We start from the raw sequence: 22073 nt of genomic DNA, 5'->3' as shown, positions 1-22073 counted from the left end.
AAATACTATTAAAACTTGATAAAAATTAAGCAGAATATCAACAAAGGTAAAAAAAAAATACAATGTATTATGTGATGAGTTTGAATGCAAAAACCACGTATTTATTAAACACATGATTAACTTAAAAACACCAAACCAGTTTGTTTTAAAGTGCTCCTCATCCAAGACCTTGGACAAAACCATCACTCCAAAGTGAATTTAGAAAAACAGTTTACAAGGCAAACACTGACAATAGATATGGAAAGGAACTACCAAAAAATGCTATTTGTTCTTTAATTAAATAATGCCATTCTCAAGTGATGTAGAGCAGTTGCCTTAACAGAATTCCTTTTTTGTATAAATATTCATAAATTTAAAAATGTCTCTAGATATTCTGAAGAGCTGCAAACATTAATACCTTAAAAGAGCAGTTTAATGTCTATTTTAGGAAAAAAGCACTAAAATCCTCTTCCATTGAAAGCCGTTTATTTCTCTGGTAGAAGTGAGCAAGGTCACTACAACATTAGCCTCTTTCCCAGAACAGTGTAAATAACAATGTATACACATCTTAAATTTGGTAGGTCATTTTTGATGCAACAGAAAAATAAATAAATAAAAATTAAATACTTTAACCCAACATTTGGTTTTGACAAATCAGTAGTGTCAACTTCACATATGAAGGACAGCACAAGTCTGGTTTGTAAAAAAAAATCCTCAATGTCTTGGTATTTGGGCTAAAAATATGTAAGAATATTAAATGTTTCCTTTTGCTTAAAGGAATACAGTACAATCACCATCAAGCTGCTATGGTAACTCGTTTTCAGCTGGGGTAAAGTGACCATTTGGTCCATGGCACAAGTTACATATGTCACACTTCTGTCCAACTGAAACCTTATGTTTATAAGATTTCATATTTATAAGCTACAATACACTGACTAAGCTGTCAGTCACTCACAGTTTTTTAGAAAAATATCTACATTTGTCCTTACGGATGTCAAAATGTTACACCATCATTTGTTTAAAAAGAAAAAAAGATGCACATTCATACTGTGAAGTTATTAGGAAAATACTCTTGCAAATAAACTATATAAAGATAAAATACACTTCAAAGGTATGTGGGTTTTTTGTTTGTTTTACAATATTCTATAAAGTGCAGAGAAATCCTAAGGGAAAAACTACTCCCTATGACATAGTTTAATTACAGCAGCTTTTGCATAGCAATACTTAGAGGAAGTTGGACATTTCTGTTTCCTCAGGAAGAAACGGATGAAAGAGGATCTTCCAATTCAGATTTTTTTTTGGCCATAAGTCTGCTTTCTTCAGGAATGGTTGCTGATGCCAAATCTCCATTAAGTGTATTTCTTGAACAGTGAACAGGCCCTATTAACAAATTGATTAAAAGGTTAAATATCCTATCAATATTAACTCCAATATCCTTTGTGAAGAACATTTTAAGTTTCCTATTCAGGGATATGAATTCCTTTAGCTTTCTGCTAATTTTTCTGATTATTTGTTAAATAAAGAAAAATCTAACTTTTCTACTATTGGCAGTCATTGAAAGAAATTTCAGAGTTCATGAGATAAATTATGAAACTACCTGAAAGTACAGATATTTATTTTGTTCACTGCTAAGACCATGGTTGGCACATAATGGGCACTCAATAAATATTTGTTGAATTGAATTAATCTTTCCTAATTAACTATGGCTTTTTCAGCCTGATGGTTTTAATACCGTTAGTAACCTCCTTGCTGTTAGGCTAAGAAACCAAGACCCCAAAGGGGTTACATGCCTAAGGCAAGATGACACAATTGGTAACAGAACTAGACTAATTTGGATCTTGCTATTTTCATCACTAGACTTTCTTAGTAAAGCACACTGAAACTTATCTATTGCCATTTGGAATGCAACTCACAAAACTATCACTGAAGCTGCACGTGAACAGAGCTTAACACATCGGCATGGTCCGGTTCCAAGGCGATTGCACTTTTATAGGTACATATTGCTTGAACTTAACATAAATTTTTATTGCTTTTATTTTTTTAATATAGTTAATAAAAAACAGAAGCAGCTGGGTCTCTTAAAGAAAATAACATTTTGGAATAAAGCCTTTCAACTAAGACTTCCAATTGCAAACCATATTTCTAAGAAAGTGCTAATTCAGTTTCTGTTTTGTCAACTAACTGGGACTCTAAAGTTGAGGACATACAGAAGGAAATCTAAGGATAAAACTTCTAACCTCGCCTACAGTTGCCAATTTTAAAAAGTTCTGGAGGACTAAGATACATGTATGCACATGAATATGTATGCAGATGCGTGAGCCTGCACGTGGGACTAGTTTTGTTACACTCCTTTACAATTAAATTGGGGAATGCTAAATGGAATAGGCTTTACACTTAAGTATTATATGAAAACTGTCTTCAGAAAGTCAAGACCACAGTGCCTAAAACAGGAGAGCTGAGGAAAATGGCTAGCTTTAAAAAAATTAATTTAGCTATCACAAATAAAAATGTTTCCCTTAAAGAAGAGAAGAAGTGGCATCTAGAGAAAAGTAAAAGGCAGCATATAGAGCTTTTTCATGAGCTCTGGATTAAAGGGTCATGTGTAGAAGGCAGAAAGAACAGGTTAATCAGAATACATAACACTTGCCTCAGGTAACATTTTCCCCCCATTCCTAACCTCTCTCTCTCTCTTCCTTACCTCCTGCAAGTTGTACTAAACTGGCCCAGGAAAGTTTGTCTTCCTTCCCCTATCACCCTCATCCTTTTCCTCTCATTTCATTTTTTTTTAAATTTTTTTTAAATATGTTTTTATTGATTTCAGAGAGGAAAGGAGAGGGAGAGAGAGATAGAAACATCAATGATTAGAGAGAATCACTAATCGTCTGCCTACTGCACGCCCCCTACTGGGGATCAAGCCTGCAACCCGGGCATGTGCCCTTGACTGGCATTGAACCCGGGGGCCCTTTAGTCCACAGTCCAACACTCTATCCACTGAGTAAACCAGCAAGGGCTCCTCTCTTTATTTCTTTACCCATTGTCCCAACTTAAATTCAAAATGATAATGAGCACAGATCGGTGCTCTATATTAATAAATAGAGTATTAGTTCTGTAATAAAAATAGGCATAAAAAAATACCATCAACTTCTAAGGATCTGAAAGTTGCCGGCAGTCCCTTTTAGAATCTCCACCATCTTCATGAACTCCTCATTCTCCTCTAACTAAACCTGTTTATCCTGGTGAGTAAACCAATTCTATCTTAATGTTTTCAATATATTCGAATACTAGAAATCTAACACCATTTGTTTTGTCCCATTTTAGCCATCCTGTGAATTAGCTGGGCTCTTCTAGGCAACCAAAGAATCAAACTGCCCTAGCTGGTTTGGCTCAGTGGCTAGAGCATCAGCTTGCAGACTGAAGGGTCCTAAGTTCGATTCTTGTCAAGGGCACATGCTCGGGTTGTGGGCTCGATCCCCAGTAGGGGGTGTGCAGGAGGCAGCCGATCAATGATTCACTCTCATCATTGATGTTTCTTTTTCTCTCTCTCCCTCTCCCTTCCTCTCTGAAATCAGTGTGTGTGTGTGTGTATTTTTTTAAACAATCAAACTGCCATTTTCCATCATTTCCATAAGGGAAATAAGACCTGTGTTCCACACAACTGACTTACAAATGAACTCTTGGAACACAATCTGTTACAGAATTGGGAACTGTATGTAGTTTCTAGCCCACAGACTTCATAGGCAATAGTAAAGACTTCGTAAAGCAAAAGCCTATTAATGTTAATACGACCATATTTGTGTTCAGTAGAAATCATATTCACTACTGTCTAAATAGATCGTCAGACACACTTTTAAAGCTTTTTCTCTGCAAAGAAAAATTATTAAATCACAAAACCTTTCCTAAAGTATTCAATCACAGTATGCTGCCTCTTTAAATAGTAAGGGATAAAAAGGTATAGGAATAAATGCTACTATAATTCACTACCAACACCAGGAAAAAAATTATTTTCCTTGGACATTTCAAATTATTTAAATAACAATGCTTTGAACTTAGAACTTGTCTGTATTTTTTTCTTATTTTCTTAGTACTTTGAACTTGCCCTAAATCCCACAATTTATTCTTTTTCTTCTAAAATGCTCCTTAAATGCAAATGTATTGGGAGTAGAAAATTATTAAGTAATTACTAAAATGTAGTGGGAGTAAAAGACTTCGGTATTCTATATAAGTCTAAGATAAGGTATTTACAAAGAGATACTCAGCACTTCTCAATTAATAACAAAGATGTTTATAAGAGGATGTATGAGCTTCTGTTGATTATGTATTGTCTGCTTAGCTCTGAATTAAGGAATTAATCTAAGGGCCCAAGTACGGTGTTCACTTGTCAATATTCTTCATTTCAACAATTACAAAGCCCCACAATAATTTTGCTGAATACACCAAAGAAAGAGACAGACCCATCTAACTTACTATCTGGGTCTTCAAGAGGGATATCATTACAAGAGTCTGTATCTGAGTAGGTTCTTCGGCGTCGCTGGGAGAGCCGGTGAAGTGTAGACGCTGGTTCTTTTATAGAGTGGCTACTCCTGCAAATTAAATAAAAAGCATTAAACTGTAGTTTTAAACAAATGAAAACACCCTCAACTTATCTGGAGTTTTAAATGACTTTTCTTTTAATGAAAGAGGAACTATCTTTATGCCCAAAGTTCTATTTTAGTTAAGTTCTACTTGTTCAGAGGTCAGGCCACAAGTAAGTCTAATCACTTAGAATCCAGCTGATAACCTGGAGAATATGACCTTTGAGCCAAACTAAATAGAAAAGGGGTAAAATGATTTTTTTTTAATAAAGGAAAATCCAGCTAGACAGAAGACATATCAGATGGTTAGCAAGTGTTTAAAAACTAAAAATTATGGATTTCACAAATGCACAGATCTAGTGTCAATCCATATCTGATTAAAAACAGCAGGGTGAAGGGGGATGGGCAGGTAGTGTGGAAGGATACTAAAGGTCAACTCACTGACAGCAGCAAGACATTTTTTTTTAATAAAGGAAAATCCAGCTAGACAGAAGACATATCAGATGGTTAGCAAGTGTTTAAAAACTAAAAATTATGGATTTCACAAATGCACAGATCTAGTGTCAATCCATATCTGATTAAAAACAGCAGGGTGAAGGGGGATGGGCAGTTAGCGTGGAAGGTCAACTCACTGACAGCAGCAAGACAAAGATGGCAAATGGAGGCTAAAAAAACTATTTAAAAAAACAATCTAAAAAATACAAAAATTAGAAAAATCAATAAAAAAATTCAATGTAGAAACAAATCACTGCCACTCAATAGCATCTTGGCTATCAATGTATTAAAGCCCAACATTACTGTTCTTAATGACAACCTTGATTCATCAAGAAGAAAAAAAAGTTTATATCTTATTTACCAAGGTACAAAGGATAAAATACAGTTCAGAAAACTTTCTCTTATAAATGTAAAATTTTGTCAAAGGGATCAAGCTGCTACTTTTCTGGAAAATTCTGTTGGTAAAACTCTTCATTCCGATAGGATTGGATACATGGGGCACATACATCACTTAACACCTCTGAGCACATGATAGTTCAATCAAGGATTATTTAATCATCAGAGAGAGGAAAAAAAGGTGACAAAGCAATAATAGGGGCTCAGCACTTATTCTTAATGTAGAGAAATAAATGCTAATGTCACTATAATTTCATCACTTTCCAATGAACCAAATAAGACAACCATAGCAATGTACAAGAACATCACCTACCAAGATAAATACTCTAGTAGCCTGGGATATTGGCAAGATCTGTCTAGCACATAAAATTTTTAAATGTGTTGAATGAATATACAGGGTGTCCCCAAAAAATGTATGCACACTTTAACAGCTGATAGCTCAATTTTGAAAATGAAATGTATTTTAATAAACACTGCCTTTATAATTATTCAAAGTGTGTGTATACATTTGTGTGTATACTTTAAAATACCAATTGATTTTTCTCTCTTTTCAGTAAGATCTTTAGAATCTAATAAAACTACAGCTCAGCCAGCCAGCGTGGCTCAGTGGTTGAGCATTGACCTATAAACCAGGTCATGATTCAATTCCAGGTCAGGGTATATGCTCGGGGTTGTAGACTCAATCCCCAGTGGGGGGCATGCAGGAGGCAGCCAATTAATGATTCTCTCTCATTGATGTTCCTATCTCTCTCTCCCTCTCCCTTCCTCTCTGAAATCAATAAAAGTATTTTTTTTAATCAATAAAAATTTTTTTTAAAAGAAAGAAAAACAGCTCAGTATGAATATATGATGCACTAAAAGCAGTAGCAAAATGAGCCTAAGCTTTGGAGCCTTGTTATATCAAAACTTGATTTATAAACCATCAAATTATATCATCTACACTAATAAAAGAGAAACATGGTAATTGGCGTACGACCGCTACCCTTCCCATTGGCTAATCAGCATATCCTTATGCAAATTAACTGTCAGCCAAGATGGCGGCCGGCAGCCAGGCAGCTGGAAGCGAACATGAGGCTTGCTTCAGTGACTGCAGACTCCAACTTCCCCGCCTCACTTGCCAGCCTCTGAGTTGCAACTCTAAGCAACTATGTACTATGTTGCAAATAAGAAGCTAAACAAAACCCTAGAAACCAGCTTTCAGCCTGCCGGGATCTCAGAGCTGAAGTTATACATTGTTTCGATTATAGAACGGCAAACAAACCAGATACGAAGCCTCAGAGCTAGAGCCAGAGCTAAAGCTGGCCCAGAATAAAATAAAAAAAAGAGAAAAAAAAGGAGCGGTTGGGAGCTTCAGTCAACAACCGCCAGCCTGAAAGCAGCCCTCAGCCCCTCACCCAGACTGGCCAGGCACCCCAGTGGGGACCCCCACCCTGAAGGGGGTGTGACCAGCGGCAAACAGCAATCATCCCCTCATCCAGGCTGGCCAGGCACCCCAGTGGGGACCCCCACCCTGAAGGGGGTGTGACCAGCTGCAAACCCCCCCCCCCCCCAGTGCACAAATTTTTGTGCACCGGGCCTCTAGTTTAATATAATTTTAAACATCTCAAAGAGGTATAATAGCTGGCTTACCTTGCTGGTTAATTTATTCACTCATTTTTTTTCTTTACTGACTACCTATTGTGGCCAGGCCCTATACTAAGCACTAAGAGATAGAAATGCTGAGCAAATCAGAACCAGACTCTGCCCATATAGAATTTACATTCCACACCACTTTATGTTAAATGTTCAAAGAATTTCCCTAAGTAGCTATAAATTTGGGAGAATTTGGTCAAAAGAAGGTTACTTTACCTCTCTGAACTGCAAGGACCAGGGTGGCTGACAGAACGCTTCATCTAGAAATTTTTTTAAAAAGTGAGCATAATCCATTAGTCAAGTAAAATAAAGCAGCTCTAATATATTATCATTCTTATTCAGATAAAAAAAAATGGCTGGCCAAAACAATTATGTTTACATACTCAAGTAACATTATTAGCACAATTTCAAGCTTTCTCCCTAATAACCATTAATGGGAATCTTTCTCAACACATATCAAAAACATGTTGGATTCTTTTCTCAATACTAAAAACCAAATTTTAAATTTTGTATCATATGTGTGTTTGTGTGTGTATATACATAAATATAAAAAAGAGTATACTTACCTAGTCCCCCAAAAATCATAATGTTTTTTATAAAAAGGTGTATCTAGTAAGCCAGAAAATATTCTAATAAATCTCTCTATATATTTTTTAAAGGACAGGAATAGAGTCTAGGAGCAAAGCTTCTCTTTACCATTCATTATTCAGGTAGCTGTCACACAGATGTAAATTTTTGTGCACCGGGCCTCTAGTTTAATATAATTTTAAACATCTCAAAGAGGTATAATAGCTGGCTTACCTTGCTGGTTAATTTATTCACTCATTTTTTTTCTTTACTGACTACCTATTGTGGCCAGGCCCTATACTAAGCACTAAGAGATAGAAATGCTGAGCAAATCAGAACCAGACTCTGCCCATATAGAATTTACATTCCACACCACTTTATGTTAAATGTTCAAAGAATTTCCCTAAGTAGCTATAAATTCGGGAGAATTTGGTCAAAAGAAGGTTACTTTACCTCTCTGAACTGCAAGGACCAGGGTGGCTGACAGAACGCTTCATCTAGAAATTTTTTTAAAAAGTGAGCATAATCCATTAGTCAAGTAAAATAAAGCAGCTCTAATATATTATCATTCTTATTCAGATAAAAAAAAAAATGGCTGGCCAAAACAATTATGTTTACATACTCAAGTAACATTATTAGCACAATTTCAAGCTTTCTCCCTAATAACCATTAATGGGAATCTTTCTCAACACATATCAAAAACATGTTGGATTCTTTTCTCAATACTAAAAACCAAATTTTAAATTTTGTATCATATGTGTGTTTGTGTGTGTATATACATAAATATAAAAAAGAGTATACTTACCTAGTCCCCCAAAAATCATAATGTTTTTTATAAAAAGGTGTATCTAGTAAGCCAGAAAATATTCTAATAAATCTCTCTATATATTTTTTAAAGGACAGGAATAGAGTCTAGGAGCAAAGCTTCTCTTTACCATTCATTATTCAGGTAGCTGTCACACAGATGTTCTAAAGTATGGTTTTCATGGAAGATGGCATTAATAATTCAAGTCTTTAAAGAACTCAGAAGAACCCTAAGCCTCAAATAGGTTTCTAAAAACATATATTGAAAATGCAAATAAATAAAATTTGGTTAAGCAGAACATTCATAAATATGACAAATACTAAATCCAACAAATGAAAAAAATAGAGGCAACCAAACAGTTGTTTCAATATTTAACAAGGTAACAAAATAATGAAATTTATATTAAAGGCTAAGAATGGTTGCTTTTATATACAGGCTCAAGAGTCTTACGGGTCCAATCTGTGTCTAACATTTGTGCTATGGAAATAAACATCTTGTACATTTGTAACATGAGCCACCAGTTGCTCTGAGAAATCCCAATTGAAATAGCAGTTATGACCCATCCGTGAGTCCAGGGATATCTGGTTGACATTAAGATGCAACTGTATATTAATACCTCCTTTAACAGAAACCACTTCCTTTAGGATTATTCACCCAACAACATCCCCACTACAATTATCATCAACCTGTGCATCAAAAAGGCCACTGTTTGAACTTCCATGATGATTTGAAATATAATTGAGTGCAAGTTAATTTTAAGAGGGACATAATGAAAGTAACTACATAAAATGGTTATAACTATCAGGTTAATTTTGGAATTTTCAAATGTTTTGTTTTTCATTTACTCGTATTATTTTTTAAAAAGGGGGTTTTCTCATGAAGACTGTCTGACCTCACTTTCCCTATCTCCAGGACTAATTACCATAAGCCACAATCTGTGCTTTATGTGTGCAAGAAAATGGCATGGCAAGGAAAACTAAGCAGCCTCTGACTGGATTACCTATAATGTTTTTGTTGGTAAAAAGTTTGGGTTTAATGTTTCTGTTGATAAAAGGTTTGGGTTTAGAGGAGAAACAGTTATTAGAGTTTCTTATACATCAATACAAATATGACCTCTCGGACTATAGAGCATTTGAAAAAGAAGTTCAATAACTCAGAAGTTCAATACAAACAAGGCAGGTTTGAGGTTTATTTACTATATTTAGCTCTATAAAGTACACCTTAAAAAAACAAACAAACAGTGGACCTCTTGTCCATCAATCTCAGGAACACAGCACCAAATATCCATCTCAAAAGATCATGTTTTTGTTGAGCAATATTGTGTTATTTCACATTTCACAGTATGTCTATAATTATTCTAAAAGCAAAACTGTCAAACTGTGTTCTACTGAACGCTACAGTCCTGAGATGTTATTCAAAAATAAACAAAAAGGGTATAATTGCCAAACAAATTTCAGAAACACTGCACACCACTTCTCAGAGGTCATAATACACTTGAGCATAAAAGACATATGACAGAGATGACAGAGAAACTCAATTTGTTTTAAGTTAACCTAGCACTTCCCAAACTAATCTGGCCATAAAGCTCATTTTCATGGTACACCTATCTGAGAAGACATACATTGATTAAAAAATAATGATCTAAGTAAATTTAGATAATAATCTTTACTAAATTTCTTATGACTAAATTTGCTGGGGTAGGTAACAGAACCTAGGAATAAGTTGTACCTATTCTTTTTTCCAATAAATAAGTCTTCAGGTAATTGCTAGAATAATAGCCAGGTGGCATTTTTCCTTCTAAAAAAGGGCTCCTGAAAACAGTTTCATGAAAAAAGTGTAAAGTCTCATCAAACCTTCTCTCACCTGAGAGTTCCCCACAGCATGCTAGAGCAAGTTTAGTAGCTTGAAAAGGACAACAAATATGCTGCCCCTCACAAAAGGAGTACTTGTCTAATGATCAGATGTAAGAAAATCACATTAGCCCTAGCCAGTTTGGCTTAGTGGATAGAGTGTCAGTCAGCCTGCGGACTGAAGGGTCCCAGGTTCAATTCCAGTCAAGGGCACATGCCCGGGTTGTGGGCCCGTTCTCCAGTAGGGGGTGTGCAGGAGGCAGCCGATCAATGATTCTCTCTCATCACTGAAGTTTCTATCTCTCTCTCCCTCTCCCTTCCTCTCTGAAATCAATAAAAAAATATATTTTTAAATAAAAGAAAATCACATTACAGTAATACCTCCTTTAACAGAAATCACTTCCTTTAGGATTACTCACCCAACAACATCCCCTAATATAAACAGGTCAGGTGTTTTGCAAAGAGCCTCTGATGTAGAAGACATTTGATTTTACAAATGCTTGAGGTCCAGAGAGATTAAGAAACTTGCCTACTCAGAGGGTTCAAATCCAAATGCAGACTACAAAATACTGTTTCCCCTGCAACAAGTTGTTTCAAATTCCTTACAACTTCTGTAAAGATTTGCTTAATTTTATCCCATTGTGGGTGAACATCACCCCGTTGTATGTTTTTACCAAACAGAACAGTTTTCCCCAACCGTTTTCATGTCACAGCACCCAGAGAACACTGTAGTGTTTTCCTGGCACAATGGGGTAAATGGTACAGCCCCTCCGGGGGGAGGGACTCAGGACCTTGGCACATGCTGAGCTCACGAGATGAAAGGCTCCAATAGAGAATACGAATACAATTTTTAAAAAATTAACCTGTTGACTATTTCCCACCCACCGTCAGATTCCACCCTTAAAAATAAAAACAAAAACAGAACTACATGCAATATTACTAGAAGAAAAACTGTAAGTTCCAACCATTTGAACAGGAGAAGGTGACACAGGAGAAACTAAGGGATCCGGATGGGACAGCTGAAACATCTCAGGTTTAAACTTGGCATTTGCTATCTTCACACATTCCTCAAGCGTTGTGATGAACGTATTACATGTGGCACTAAGTAGGGAAGAGGCTTCGTTCATGTTCTGAAAAATTACACACAGAGTTGAACAGACTCATACACGACTATGTAGACTCATGCACTACCTTATAATCAAGTACTGACTAGGACATCTGACTAGGTTATGGTCAAATCTATTTAAAATACGCTACATTAGAAAATTAAAGCCATACATGAACCATAATTACCTATCTCTCAGGCAAACAATGTATGAAATTAGATTCCAAGAAAAAATAAGTTTTTTATATTGATAAAACATGTACAGAATTTATCTTAGATAAACCTAACCTAAAACAAAACAAAACAAAACAAAACAAAAAAACAACCTAAATGGTAATTGTATAACTATCTGAATTCCAAAGGTGATCACAGCAATAGAAATTCTGGAGAATTACTTAGTGGCAGATACCATTCATGTCTGCCCCAGGCCCATTCTCCCATTTCTTCCTTGGTAGAATAAAAACTCCCATTTTTTTTGAAGACAGCAAAGTACTGCAAAGGGTAATTAGATATAAAAGAATATCCCTGTTATACCTCTATGCTGGGAGATGAATGATTCTCATCATGGTGAACAAATTCTTGAATTGTATGAACTTGCTGCATTAAAAGGTCACAGTAGAGGCGAAGTTCAGACATTTTGGTTTTTAGAGATTCACTGGTTTCACTTATTTCTAAAAGGAACATACATAAATATTCAATTAGATCATTTTCACACTTTGGGGGAAAAGCAATAAAATGGAATCATTTAAACAGCACGGCAGCGGCTCTCTCTGCGGAGCATGAAGTGCCTTTCCCCACCCTCTGCTTTCCCCAGCATGTCCTTTTTAGGAGCATACCCCAGCCTCCCCTCCCTCTTTCATCTCTCAAGGCTCTTATCTAACTACCTTTCTTCTAAACTCCAAGGGCCCTTCTACTACCTCAGTAACTTATAATTTCAGTTCCTTGGCTCTGAATTCTTTCAAGCTGAACTCAAGTCCAGCTCAACTCATCTCTAAGGCCTAGTGCCATTTTTCCGCCGCTAGCCTGCATCTGATGGCCCATTCCTGCCGTTCTGGGTATGTTGCCCTCAAAAATATGCTTGTGCCTTCCTTCTCCAAGCAGACATCCTTCCAGCCTTTCTCCACCTCCCTTCCCTCTCTTTTCTGCTCCCTCTCTTTTCTGTGCACCCTCTCTCTTTTCTGGAGCAAGCCCACACCTCCCTCTTTCATCTCTCATGGCACCGATCTTTCTCCCTCTTTCTCCTAAGCAGGGTTTTTTTAAAAGTAAGATAATAAATATAATATCTATAGTGTGAGACGTTGGAAATAGGATGCAAATACTCTAAGGAAACACCTTCTCTTCAGATTAATAGGAAAAAATTGGCAGTTGTATGTCTAACATGAAGTTTGGGTAGATTAATCCCCAGAGACAGGGTGATGACCACTGAATGTCTTATACAAGATATTTCCATTCCATCACTCATCTTTCATTGAAAAGTGCTTACATTTTTCTTTTGTGAATTGACTTTTCTTGTCCTTAACTCATTTTTCCACTTCTGATGTTTGGGTTTTCTCTTAATAATAAATAAATTGGTAATTTATAAAATTTCTTATACACTAAATGTAGCCATCTTTCACCTGTCCTTTATACTCTAAAATACATTTCAAGATCTGTCAGTTCTGTTTTATTGTATATTTTGGCATACAAGTATTTTTAGTTTTTATGTAGTTAAAACTATTTTACATAAACATTCATTTATTTTTTTGTTCTTTTCATAGCTTTATTTTCATATTACATTATTTTCAGAATTTTTTAATTAAGAGTTCACTTTTTTTAAAAAATATATTTTTATTGATATTTCACAGAGAGGAAGGGAAAGGGATAGAGAGTTAGAAACATCAATGAGCGAGAAACATCGATCAGCTGCCTCCTGCATGCCCCCTACTGGGGATGTGCCCGTAACGAGGGTACATGCCCTTGGCCAGAATCGAACCTTTCAGTCCGCAGGCGGAAGCTCTATCCACTGAGCCAAACTGGTTAGGGCAGAGCTCACTTCCTTTTGTTTAATAGATCTGGACAGACTAAACATTCAGCCATAATCTCAGCCACTCACTTACCAATACCTTCTAAACTAGAGGAATAAGCAGCAAAGGAAGGAAAAAAATACACATAGCAGATCCTGGTGCTTCTGCATCCCTGAGTCAGTGGCACTGCTTTGTGGTACTAGCCACAGAGCCACTCTAGCTAGAGTAGACCAAAGAGCTCTAGCTGCCCACTTAACCCCCTACTCAAATTTAAGCTCATCCCTTCTTTTTAATTGTAGTAAAATATGTTACTATTTTAATCATTTTTAAATACACAGTGTGCTGGCATTAATTACATTCATGTTACCATATAACCATTACTCCCATCCGCCTTCAAAGCTTTTTCATCTTCTCCAGCCAAAACTCTGTACACATTAAACACTAACTCCCCATTCTCCCCTCCCCTGGCCCCTAGAAAACACCACTGTACTTTCTGTTTCTATGAATTTGACTACTCTAGATACTCCATAATAAGAGCAGTCATACAATATTTGTCCTTTTGTGACTAGTTTACTTCACTTAGCATATCTTAAAGATTCATCCATGTTGTAGCGTGTGTCAAAATTTCCTTCCTTTTTAAGGTTGAACAATATTCCATTGTGTGTATATGCCATACTGTGTTTATCCACTCATCTGTCTATGAACGTTTAGGTTGTTCCCACCTTTCATTCCTTCTTATCCTACCCTTAGCCATACTCTTTCCATGATGTTCTTTTCATATATCCATAATTTAGTTGCTTTCACTAATTTAGATAACTTCTATTGTTTTTTAACTATAAAAGTAATATAAGGTCAATGAAGAATTTTGGAAAACCAAAAATATAGGAAAGAAAAATTGAACTACTACAATCTCACTATCAAGATAATATAAATACTATTGTTATTTTCACATTATATCTGCATATAATTGAATACCATACATTATTTGCTTTGCTTTTGATTTTTACCTAGTCCTTTTAAATTGACAATGTATGTACACAATAAAGTCAAAAGGTATACAGTGAAAAGTGAGTCTTCTTCCCACAAATTCCCTTTCCAAAGGTAACAACTTTATCAGTTCTTATCTATCTTTGCGGAGCTATCCAATGAATGGATATATAATGTTGAATCCCGTTTTTTTCAATTATCAGTTAACCTTGGGCATTTCCTCACATCATTAAAATTCCTTGTAAACATTTTACTGCCTATATATATATCAGCCTATGTAAGCACTATACAGTTTACTGAGCCATTCCCCTGAATTCAAACCTTTTCATTGTTTACAATTTTTTTTTACTTTGATGAACATCTATGTACATAAATCTACATTTCTGATTATGTCTTTGGGATAGATTACTTACTATAAGTGAACATGACAATTTATATTTGTGTTTAAGAAAATATTCTTACTGCAAGGGAAGTTACTTGTAGGGAGCTAACTGACCTGTTGGCAAATTCACAAAGAAGTCCCAGCTTAGAGGACACAGCCCTCTTAGCATAATTAGGCTTGACCTTATGACGCTCCCTAGATCTTATCTGGGTAGCTAATGGGCTGAGGGAAATGTAGCAAGTGCTGCCAAAACAAGTGAAACTCACAAGAACACTGTAACTATGGTGACCACTACCTTGTTTACCTCTGGCTATAAAATAAAGGCTCAGCTTGCTGTCTGGATCTCTCTCTGTGGCCTCCGCCGGGCTCAGGAAGATCCACCTAGACCCAGCTTATTCTCTTTGTCTGTCTTTTCTACATCCTTCGCTGCCCCCGCTCAGGCTCACCGAACCCTTGGCTGTGCTGGCACAGCACAGTTACCTTTTTCTTTTTTAGTCCTAGTGTCAGTCAGACAGGCTTTGGAGCTCCCCAGAGCAACCAGCCACCTCTGTCTTTCAGCTGCATTGACCGCCTTCATGTAGAAATGCTGCTCTCCTGGAATGATTAATTCCATTCTTGTGTTGTCTGCTGAATGGACTATGATGATAAACAAAGGAGAAATACAGTCATGGAATTAAGTAAGTTGGGGAGAATCAAAGCATCATCACTCTTACACAGTATTAGATGTTTCAGAAACTTAAATCAACAAACTATGAAGATGTTTCAGACACTTAAATCAACAAACTATGACTTAAGATGCAGGCAGTGCTGCTCCCTAAGGGGCTACCCTCCAAACTGCCATTCTCACATCTACCCCAGCTGGCAGTGGTGCCAGGCAAAAGAGAAAACACCAAAAATTAACTACTAAATATAATATGTACTGAGAAGTGAGAACTAAGAACTCCCTCCCTTGGGGCCAACTGTACTACCCTAAATACACATGAATAATACATGAATATGCAAGAACCATTATACTTATCACTCAGTTTTTACTGAATTCTTTGAAAGCAGAGTCTGTGTTTTGGTATCCCCCAAGCCTGGCATATAGATGAAGCACAACAAATGGTAACTATGGCCATGTTGTCCTCAAGTAATGGACACATCATAATCACTTGGAAAGCAAGAGTATTTTGAAGATCTTTTCCCCTCCATCCTCTTCCTCCTCTCCTACACAACCCACCTTGATGCTCAGACAAAAGAGAGCTCATCAAGAATTGTGCTCAGCCATATAGGGGTAAAAAAACAATGAATCTTGACACCTACCTGAGACCATATATTAAAATAAATTTTAAGCCAGTCACAGACCTAATATAAACCTAAATATAAACAGTAAAACAATAAAGCTTCAAGAAGGTAACAGAGGATTTCTTTAGTGGGACATAAAAATGTCTAATAACAAAGCTAATAAACCGGATTTATTGAAATTAAGAACGTGTGTTTATCTAAAGATACCATTAACAGAATAAACATGCAAACTACAGAGTGAGAGAATACCTTTGCAATATAAAAAATCATCAGACTATATAAAGAACTCTTACAGATCAACATGAAAAATAGCCCAGTTTAGAAATTGGGCCAAAGAATTGAAAAGGGACTTCAAACAAGGATGTTCAAATGGCTAATTATATCTGAAAAAAAAATACTCAACATCATTATTTATTGAAGAAACCTGCAGGAGGCAACCAATCAATGTTCTTTCTCATCAATGTTTCTCTCTCTCTCCCTTTCCCTTCTCTCTCAAAAAAAAATTAATAAAAATGTTTGAAAAAAAGAAAGAAGAAAATACTGATTTATAAACGTTCTAAATATTTATTTATGGTGATAAAGTCAGATTAATAGTTACCTTTTAGAGGAATTAGGGGCTAAGGGGACACAATAATTTCCCAGCATCTGGGATGAGGGTAATATTCTAATTCTTGATCTGGGTGGTGGTTACACAAGAATGTTCACTTGGTAAATGTTCTTCAAATTGAGTATTTAAGATCTGTGCCCTTTTCTATGAGTATATTATTCTTTTATAAAATGATTACTTTAAACAGAAAACAACAAAAATGCTGCCATGGCTTTAAAACATTGGGAATTGCCTTAGAATTCTGCCACTAATAGTCTTTTAAAATCCTCAAAGTTGGCAAATTTTTAAACTTTGAAGGTAGTTTGATTTCTGATTCTCATCAAATCTCATTTGGAATTGAATCTCGGGAATAAGATGAGATAAAACCATCACCCTTTAAAAAGATAAAAACTTATGCTTTGAACATGCTTTTCTTGTGTGATTTATAAAAATAAAAAATAAAAAACAAAATTAATCCCACATATTTCAGGGAATATGCAAGTAACAATACACCAGACTGGTGATTCTATATCTTATATAGTCATGACTCCCTGAAGGAGTTTAACATTCACACTCTAGTTTTTCCTTCAATTCTCTTAAAAGAATTCAATACTTTTCACTATCATTTTGCTTGATCTCTCCTACCTTCCTACCTACCTACCTCCATCCGACACACCCCAAACACACATACAAAAGAATCAATGGTTCATAAAATGTTCCTTCATGAAAATTACAGCATGACTTACTGCTTTATTTCTCCCATTTCAGAAAAACACAGTATGGAAGGGGGGAGGTTAATTTTCAGTAGAGAAACCTGACAAACTCTGCCTCTGCCAGGTGGTCAGGTTAACATTAAGAGTGACATGTCATGTTGATAGTACCCACTCTTTATATGATGAGAATGGCACTGTACCTCTGTGATTTTCCTCCTAAAACCCATAACCCCAGCCTATTCATAGGAAAAACATCGAATTCCAATAGAGGGGCTTCCTACAACATTCCTGACCAGTATTCCTTAAAACTATAAAGATCACCAAAAAAGAAAGAAAAGAAAAACATCTCTATTACTCAGAAGAGCTTATCTTCGATTCAGCCAAGAACCATTTTATGACTCTGACTTCATACTTTATCAAAAACCTACAGAGCTTCTTTAGAATTCAGCTTTCAATCTTTACAATGCCTTTCTACGAGAATGAAGAGAACACTTGTAGACTTAGCATGGACACTTAAGTGGCATCCACAAGAAACTATTTTTAAAGTCCATATTGGAAGATGTGCACTAGTACTTTAAAATTCAATTCAAAGTACGTTCATAGAGACAGAAATATCAAAAACTATGCTTAACAATGCTAAGTGCCACTCCTGAGTGCTAAGGAAATAAATGGTATTAGAAGATCCCTACTTAGTTAGAAATGCTTTTTTCCCATTTTTGGAGTATGCTGCAGAACCCTTTACTTACCTTTACCTAACTTCCTCTAATTCCATATATTCACTTACCTTTAATTTCACAAACTGCCATCTTTATACTTCCTTTGCTGCCTTTGCAAACATCATCTTGTGAATCATAGTAGGACAATATTCCATTATCTAAAACAAACCAACGAGGCTGCCAACCTACAAAATCATAAATAATGAAAAGTTAATAAAAAATTACTTTCATCACATAGAAAACTATGATTTCAAAACTTACCATCCATGTTATGTATTTGGCTCTAAAATAACATTCTGACAATGAATTTTTTAAATGGCAAGCCCTGCCCAAAATGTTCTGGCATCAATCTCCACTTTGTTGGGAGAGATTTCTGAGGAAATGCCTAGATCGGCATAAATATGGGGAGTAATACCTTTATTCTGGCTTACTACTTTCTCATTAACAACCCCTAAGTCCCATCCTCAAATACAGCCCTACCCTGGGTGCAATATAAATGCCCCCTTCTTCTAAAAGGGAACAGAGTTGGGCTATGCTATAATGGGGAGTGGGGGGAGGGGGGAACAGAAGACCTGGATTCTAGACCCAGCTCTACTACAATTCTTTAGTTGGATAACCTGGGACAAATCTTTTCATTTCAATAAATATCAAAAATGCCAAGTCTCGAGAGTGGACTGAACAAGAAGACCCCTCAGGTGCCACCTAGCTCTCTAATTCTACAATGTGACCTCCCCCTCTCTTATAAAATATGTTTCCTAAGCAAGCGCCCTTGCATTCAGTGAGTGCTGCTGGATGAATTCCAGTCTCTTACACAGAAGCTGCATACCCTGTGGTGAGCATGGATTCCCAACCACCCCTCTCTCCTTGCTCTGCTGCTGCACAGCTCTGGCAGAAATGCTAGAAACTACAATCATTCATTTAATTAGTATTTATTCAGAGACTAGAGCACACAACTATCACTAACAAGAAGTTGGGGATGAGGATGATGGCCTTCCTCAGAGCTCAGCTCCCACTCTTGCAAGCCAAACTCAGTATTCCCTGAAATCTTATTAAGCATGCTACTAATTTTTAACAGTTCACTGATTAGTAGCATGGCGACCATGTAGGAGGCAGTGTGACTGTCCCTGTTCTTTCTGTGACTATTAAACCACACTTCAGCCTGCTCATTTTGGACAAAGCCTGCTATATAATTACTCAATTCCATTTTTCCAGGGCTAAATAGTACTAAGATAATGACAGATGGGGGAAGTTGTTCTTCATCCTACACAGACCCAGGATATACCTAGCCAAAAACTTTTACCTGTAACACTTTTGAAATGACAATGCTGAGTCATCATAAAAAGGTTAAATTTCACAGCAAGGAATGTCATAATACAGTTCAGAGCCATGGATATCCACCAAAAAAGTTTTAAATGCTTGGAAAATTCTTTTTATGAAACACTATATTCCCTAATGAGGCCTAGCAAATTAGAAAATAAGTTCTTTTGGTACATGAACTTTATCTTATTCATCACTACATTCCCAGCACCTTCCTAGAATGGTGCCTGGTACAGACAGGTACTAACAAAAAACTGTATTTTTCAAGTGACTGATGGAATGAATGATTAAATACCAGAAAAGTGAGACAGTGCATGTTATCCATGAGTATAGAGGTAAGGAGTATATTCATGAGTATGTTGTATTGAGCATACATAGAAATAATAAAAACATTATCTTTCCAAATACTAATTCGCCTTGGCAAACAAATTATAAGCAGTGTGAAAAAACACTCCACCCCAGGCCCTGTGTGATTCTGTAAGCTTGCAATATTGTGATACAATGTCTTTAAAACAAATAATGAGAAAAAGGATTCACTTAGAATTAATAGCAACTTGAAAGGTAGCCATGGTTAATTAATCGAAGACTCCTCTTTCTCTTCACACCTTTTTGAAGAAATACTTAATAAAACATCTCTAGCCCCAACCTGTTTGGCTCAGTGGATAGAGCATCGGCCTGCAGACTGAAGGGTCCTGGATTCGATTCTGGTCAAGGGCAAGTACCTTGTTTGTGGGCACATCCCCAGTGGGGGGTGTGCAGGAGGCAGCTGATCGATGTTTCTCTCTCATCGATGTTTCTAACTCTCTATTCCTCTCCCTTCCTCTCTGTAAAAAGTCAATAAAATATATTTTTAAAAAAATAATAAAAACATCTCTAATTGATTCACACATTTATGAAGTATAGGGCTACATCTGTGAAAAAGACTCATAGGTATTCTCTCTTTTAAATTCCTTTTTTTAAAAACATATTCTTTTTATCTCAAACTACCAAATGTTACTGAAATCCCTCTTCTCTACAAAGGATTCTCAACGAACACTGTTACGGAACTGGAAGGTTCTTTAAAAATCACTCAGTATAAACAGCTATTCATCCTTCTGACCTAAGATGAACTAAAATTAATAATCAGCATGCCACTGAGCCAAATTTAAATTCTAAAAATGGAATTCTTCCAAAAAATTTAATTTTATCAAGCTTCTACAAGTGCATACTAGCAGTTAATTTAAATGCTCTGCAATGACTGAAACCTTAAGCACAAGTGGTTAAAACCTCAACCAGCTGGTGCTCAGTGCTATAGAAGATGGGAAGACAGCCAGCCACTAAGACCACATTTTGACACAAGAATAAATTATGACTCATCTCTGGAATCGGCCATTGCTCTGGGCTATGCATTAAGTAGTTTCTCCAAAAGACCTCCCAAGACACTGTGCTTATAAACATCTGCAATGAGATGATCATTTGCATATCAAACCACAGAAACTACTGTCTTAAAGTTAATATCTCATCTAAACAGTATGAAAATACTTAATAAAAATGTCTTTTTAAAATGTTTCCTATTAAAATATTTATAGAAACAAACTGACATTTTAGTGTGGACAAAACATCCATCTATCATAAATAATAAAGCATTTGGTGCTATAAATCTGGCATTAGCATTGTAATTAATTAAAAAAAAAAGATGGGCAACTGTAGCTCAGTGCTTATGCCTCAAAATGTTTATGGGCAGACTGTGAGCAAAGTCAAGTGGACACAAGTGTACCATACAATTACTAACGGTTTAATACTGTTGGCAGAGTGAATAAGTGGGCAACAAGTCAAGATTTGCCAATTACAATGGACCAAGAAATGTTTGCTATTTAATCTTATTTTAAACCCATTCCCCTTCCTCTAATTTGGTGAGATCATAGAATTCTGGACTGGAAGGCACCTTCAGGGTAAACCATTTGATCACCCTGGCCTTGGATTGAGCTCTTGAGAGAATAAGTAACTTGTCCTTACTCTTGGTTGATGGTAGAGATGGGACTGGCATTCAGACTTAAGACTCTTAATAAGCCAGGTTGTTGGTGTCATAGAAAAGGGCCCTCCCTGAGGCCTCCTTTCTACAAAAACCACCTAACTCTTTGGAGTTCTTCCTTGCAACCCACTTCATGGGTGAAACTGACTTGCCTCCTCCACTTCTGCACGTTGCACTTTCTTCCACTATTTCTCACACTTACCTGAAATCCAAAATATAAGGCCACCTCCATTGACAACTAACCCCTAAGAGAATATTACCCAGAAACAGCTTCCAAAACAATGCTTCTACGTCCAAACCTCAACCAGAGAACTGTTCAAATCAACCGTGTTGCTTAGGAAATGAACATTATAGAGAGAGAACATTTCTTAAAATTAAATCTTGATCTTAAAGGGCCCATTCTAGTCTTACACCCTGACAACCCTATTCACAATATGCTGAACTGCGTGTGAGTGAGGACAGAGATTGCAACAGCCCCTGGAGCGGCTGAAACTGTCCAGGAAGCTGCGGGAGGAAACAGCATTACCACGCGCGCAAAGAAGCGGGGGGCAGGTGCACCTCCCACCGTCCGGAAGGTGCGCCATCGGGGACCGTCTCCTGGCAGCGGCCGGATGAGCTCGAACAGGGGCACCGGGCGGGATTAAGCCCGAGGATCTGAGGAGCCCATTCGCGGA

General features: G+C 36.6%; 1 protein-coding gene across 1 annotated transcript; it reads right to left on the bottom strand.

Annotated features, from left to right (window-relative positions):
* Positions 1 to 75: 75 nt before the first annotated feature.
* Positions 76 to 18275, bottom strand: PLEKHA3 (pleckstrin homology domain containing, family A (phosphoinositide binding specific) member 3). Its single transcript, XM_005857639.2, has 7 exons — positions 18140 to 18275; positions 15253 to 15408; positions 11935 to 12071; positions 11261 to 11425; positions 8094 to 8137; positions 4444 to 4559; positions 76 to 1359 (listed from the first exon to the last, which is right to left on the bottom strand). Exons 1-7 carry the CDS (start codon positions 18159 to 18161, stop codon positions 1232 to 1234), a joined length of 768 nt encoding a protein of 255 aa, XP_005857701.1. The 5' UTR covers positions 18162 to 18275; the 3' UTR covers positions 76 to 1231.
* Between the last annotated feature and the right edge of the window lie 3798 nt (positions 18276 to 22073).

This window comes from Myotis brandtii, unplaced genomic scaffold (genome assembly GCF_000412655.1).
Source record: "Myotis brandtii unplaced genomic scaffold, ASM41265v1 scaffold112, whole genome shotgun sequence".
Taxonomy (NCBI): domain Eukaryota; kingdom Metazoa; phylum Chordata; class Mammalia; order Chiroptera; family Vespertilionidae; genus Myotis; species Myotis brandtii.
This window is presented reverse-complemented; position numbering and strand designations above follow the sequence as displayed.

Excerpts from the sequence above, each read along its gene's own strand:
- PLEKHA3 (XM_005857639.2), bottom strand. The coding sequence starts at position 18,161 with ATGGCAGTTTGTGAAATTAAAG. Across the intron at positions 4,560-8,093 it reads GGTCCTTGCAGTTCAGAGAG|GAGTAGCCACTCTATAAAAG; the intron begins GTAAAGTAACCT and ends TTTAATTTGCAG. Across the intron at positions 1,360-4,443 it reads CCCTCTTGAAGACCCAGATA|GGCCTGTTCACTGTTCAAGA; the intron begins GTAAGTTAGATG and ends ATTTGTTAATAG.